We start from the raw sequence: 4,758 nt of genomic DNA on the forward strand, positions 1-4,758 counted from the left end.
AACTCCCCCGGGACTGTTGTTAGTTGGAGGCACTCGTTGTTTCGTGACATATGTCAGGCATCGTGACATATCTCCTAATCCTCTAAATCGAGGAGTATCGATATTATTGTGATCTCCCATTTATGGTTAGGATTGTAATTCTGTCTATATATTGACATGCAATGGAAAAGCCCAAGTGTGGCAAGTATTCCTAAATCTTTCAGAAACCTCAAACTCATGACCTTGGTAAATAGATATTGCGTCCAAAAAAACACATGATATCCAGTTTTGAACTGAGCCAGTAATAAATCTAGAGGTGCATAGAACATAGATACCTTTGGTAACATAGTGAAGCTTAATTTTCTACAACAAAGGCATAACTGCCTTGGCTAGCATGAGTAAAAGAATTTAAGTTGTCCTTCAACACACACACACAAGCCAGAGCTAGTCACGCCTTAGTTTTGTGTAGAGGTTACAACTTACAACATCGGCTTATAGATTCATGCAACACCAACTACAAAAAAGTTATAAGCATATCTGGAGTATCAACTAACAATGCGAACAAAATCCATAAGCATAAAATGGCTAACCCTACAAAGAAAATCCATAACCATACACCATCGTCACGTACAAATAAAATCCATAAGCATAGAGCAACTACTCCTACCAAAAAAAAACCTAAGCATACGACAACTACCCCTACAAAAATACATCGGTGCGAAGGTCACAAACAATTGGGAGCTCACCGTGACGGAGATTGAGTATGCCTAGGGAGGATCTTGTCCCGGAGCATCTTTGTCGTCTTCGTCGTGGCCGGATCCAACATTCTATACATCACCATCATGGCTGGATCCGTTGCTAAATTGACAAACCGGGCTACACGACACCGGGTCCTGGGTGCTCAGGCGCGCGAACAGGGCCGCCCGCGGCGTACAGGACAACGGACGCGCTCGCGCACGCGGACACGCCACGGCCGAGCCGCCCTGCCAAACTAACCCATTTGGAGATGCCGACGCGACGGCGCAAGACCATCCATTCCCCGCTCACCTTTTCCCCTCGCCCTACGGCCAAATTGGGCTAGGCTGCCACGTCGAATTTCGGCCACGCTCTGCCCTCCTCGTTCCTCCTAAGGCAAAGCTAGCCCTCTTCGCTACGCCGGTCCACGCCACCCTATGGCGGCTTGTCTTGTTGGCCATTGCACGTTCCCGCCCCCGCCATAGCAGCGCCTTGCGTTGAGATTCGCGCGAGCTCTTGTCTTGTTGGCCATTGCCGCCGTAGTAGGCTCATGGCAATGCGCATGGCAGCGGGAAGAGCCTGTGGCGCTTGGAGCGCGCAGCGCATGCTGCTCCCCCGCCAGCGCGTCGACTTCATCCGGCTGTGTCCCGGCGTCGCCGCCGCGGCGACGGTACGGTTCGGCGCTCGCCGCGCCCTCGGGAGCAGAGTGATCCTCTGCCTCGCGTCGGGAGGTGGTCGTCCGCGGGACGACGACGGCGAGTTCGAGCCCGCGGACTCGCCGTTGGATTCGGACGGGCGGAAGGTCGACGAGGGCATGGCCACGCTGTGGCGGCGCATCCGCGAGGTGGAGGCGGCATCAGCAGACGAGGAGGACGAGGAAGATCCAGAGTACGAGGGTGGCGTCGACGTCTTCGCGCCCCCGGCTGAGTGGACGGAGCTGGAACGTCGGCATTACGTGCTGTACGTTGCCGCCCTGCGCGAGGCACTCGGCGCCCTGTTCGCATTGCTGGCGCGCGAGCGGCCGGCGTTCGGCGCGGCGGTCGTGGCGCTGGTGCTGCTCAGCGTGCCGGCCTCGGTGCTCCACGTCTCCGCGGAGCTGATCCGGGCCGTGTACTCCATCTTGGCCGCCGTGCACAACGGTACAATATAGTACGAGTAGGATTGTACTGCATGGTTGCGTAACCGTACCGATGGAGTACGTATGTTTGTCACGTGCACGCGTTGGTTGTCCTTGTTCTGAGGATGTATTAGATTAGCCATTAGATTATTATAAGTGGCGTTCGCTTTCTCGAATCGCAATGGACAGCAATCACATACAGAGGCACTCACCAAAAGTGAAAGAGCATTCTGAAACTTATAGCATCAAGGCAGTGATTTCACAAAAAAGAGAGTCATCAAGGCAGTACATGCATGCAAGAGTTCATACCCATTACCGATCTTATGTAGAGACAATGCCAACAAAACATACTGTTGACCAACCGCCCATTCATTTTGTGCAGTGCAACTAAATTTATCTACATCTGGAAAACATGGTCAGCTTACTTGAAGTAAAATGCGAGCAAACTTTGTTATGCATAAGAAATTATCAATGATATTAGTTCCCCTTAAAATACAATAACTAGTGTGGTAACGAAGTCATTTGTAATTACTCCAACAAATTAGTTATTTTGTGCAGTGCAAACAATAATGCTATACACAAATATTAAGATCATAAATATTATATTTATGTATTCGATATATTTTTGTCGAGAAGATCGTGCCCGACTTAGTCAGCGATGTGATCAGGACAGACAACACTATCAGAGTTTCTCTCGATCATGGTCATCATTTTCCAAGTAAAGCCCTCCCAACTACTTGAGGAAAAGAATTAAAAGTTCCTAAGTCCTACAAATCAACTTCGACTTATGAAAGAAGCATGTGGGTGAGGGAACCCCGAGAAACTATGTTGGTTTCGTTGATTGTTGTGATCTAACGAAACCTCAAATTTATGACCTTGGTAAATAGATATTTGGGTCAAAAAACACATGATATCCAGTTTTGAACTGAGCCAGTAATAAATCCAGAGGTGCATAGAACATAGATACCTTTGGTAACATAGTGAAGCTTAATTTTCTACAACAAAGGCATAACTGCCTTGGCTAGCATGAGTAAAAGAATTTAAGTTGTCCTTCAACACACACACACACACAAGCCAGAGCTAGTCACGCCTTAGTTTTGTGTAGAGGTTACAACTTACAACATCGGCTTATAGATTCATGCAACACCAACTACAAAAAAGTTATAAGCTTATCTGGAGTATCAACTAACAATGCTAACAAAATCCATAAGCATAAAATGGCTAACCCTACAAAGAAAATCCATAACCATACACCATCGTCACATACAAATAAAATCCATAAGCATAGAGCAACTACTCCTAGCAAATGGCTAACCCTACAATATAGTACGAGTAGGATTGTACTGCATGGTTGCGTACCCATACCGATGTACGTATGTTTGTCGGTGCACGCGTTGGTTGTCCTTATTATTCTGAGGGTGTATTAGACCCATGCCACCAAAAAAAGCGAAAACACTAACGCCCACACGTGTGGGCGTTTGCATCTCGCCCACGCGCGTGGATCCGCGTCCGTTTGTGAGCGCACGAATCTTGGCATGTTTCTAGTGCCACGTAGGACTGGGCTGGTGTGTGGACATTCATCCGGTCGCCCACACGGCCGTTTCACCACACGGGAGGGGCTGGTGTGTGGGCATTCAGCAGTTCGCCCACACGCCACTTTCCACTCACGCATAAGGGCTAGTGTGTGGGCATTTGCCATCTCGCCCACACGTTCGTCTCATCTCCCACACCCAAGTTGCCACTTGCCATGTGTTTTGCAGTGTACATGGCAACTGCCCTAGTGTGCTTTATAAGCAGGTGGCAACTCTTTTTTTTTACCCAAACATGTCAGTTGCAATGTATTTTGCACGGTACACGGCAACTACCCTAGTGTGCTTGTAAGCAGATGGCAACTCTCTCTTTTTTACCCGAACATGTTGTTTTGACATGTCTTTTTGTAGTGCTACACGGCAACTGCCTAGTGTTAGTAGGTGGCAACTCCTAAGGTTTTCAAATCATGGCAACTGTAGTAAATCAGACCATACATGGCAACTGCCTAGTGTTAGTAGGTGGCAAACCCCTAAAGTTTCCAAATCATGGCAACTATAGTAAACCAGACCATACATGGCAACAGCCGCAGTTGCCCAAAAATGGCATCTGAAACTTTTGACATGAGATGGCAACTGCAGTTGAGCAACCATGGCAACTGTAGTTGTCTGACATGGCAACCGTAGTTCAATGACATGGCAACTACAGTTAAACGAACATGGACGAGGGTCTGGACCATGGCAACTGCGGGCGCGCGGTGACTGTCACGTGGGGCGTGCGGGACCACGAGGTACGAGGCCTGACGTACGGAGCGTGTGGGCGTTATCTATTTCGCCCACATGCACGCGTGTGAGAGGGATCGGGAGGGGAAAAAGAGGTGTGTGGGCATTACTTGTTTTGCCCACACGTAGGTGTGTGGGCTGTTCCTTTTATACACCACACAAAATATGTGGACAGACCCCCTAACGCCCACACGTGTGGCACTTATCAGCGTCCAAAAAAAGAGGGTGTATAACACTATTAAGCAAAAATGCTACACTTACGTATGAACTAGCCTAGATGAGTTACTTAACATCTTACTCCCTCTGTCCGAAAATACTTGTCATGAAAATGGATAAAAAGAGATGTATCTAAAACTAAAATACGTCTAGATACATCCCCTTTTATCCATTTTAATGACAAATATTTCCGGACGGAGGAAGTACAAAATTACTTGAGCCAGTTTGCTCGTGTGTTCTGGATTGCATTTGCCACTTTCGGTTGGTCCTTATGGACCACCAGAAACAAATTTACGATTGAACACTTATTCCCGAACTGTCCTTCTAATTGTTTGTTCAAAATGGTAGTTATTGTCGAGCAGTGGAGCCTTCTCGTTAAAGTTGTGGATGTTGGTGTTGTCA

General features: G+C 47.9%; 1 protein-coding gene across 1 annotated transcript; it reads left to right on the forward strand.

The window, feature by feature from the left end:
- The first annotated feature begins 1,083 nt into the window (after positions 1-1,083).
- Positions 1,084-2,042, forward strand: LOC109783346 (uncharacterized). The gene has a single exon (XM_020341956.3). It carries the CDS (start codon positions 1,265-1,267, stop codon positions 1,862-1,864), a length of 600 nt encoding a protein of 199 aa, XP_020197545.2. The 5' UTR covers positions 1,084-1,264; the 3' UTR covers positions 1,865-2,042.
- Positions 2,043-4,758: the final 2,716 nt, after the last annotated feature.

The sequence above is a fragment of the Aegilops tauschii genome, chromosome 1 (genome assembly GCF_002575655.3).
Source record: "Aegilops tauschii subsp. strangulata cultivar AL8/78 chromosome 1, Aet v6.0, whole genome shotgun sequence".
Lineage (NCBI taxonomy): Eukaryota > Viridiplantae > Streptophyta > Magnoliopsida > Poales > Poaceae > Aegilops > Aegilops tauschii.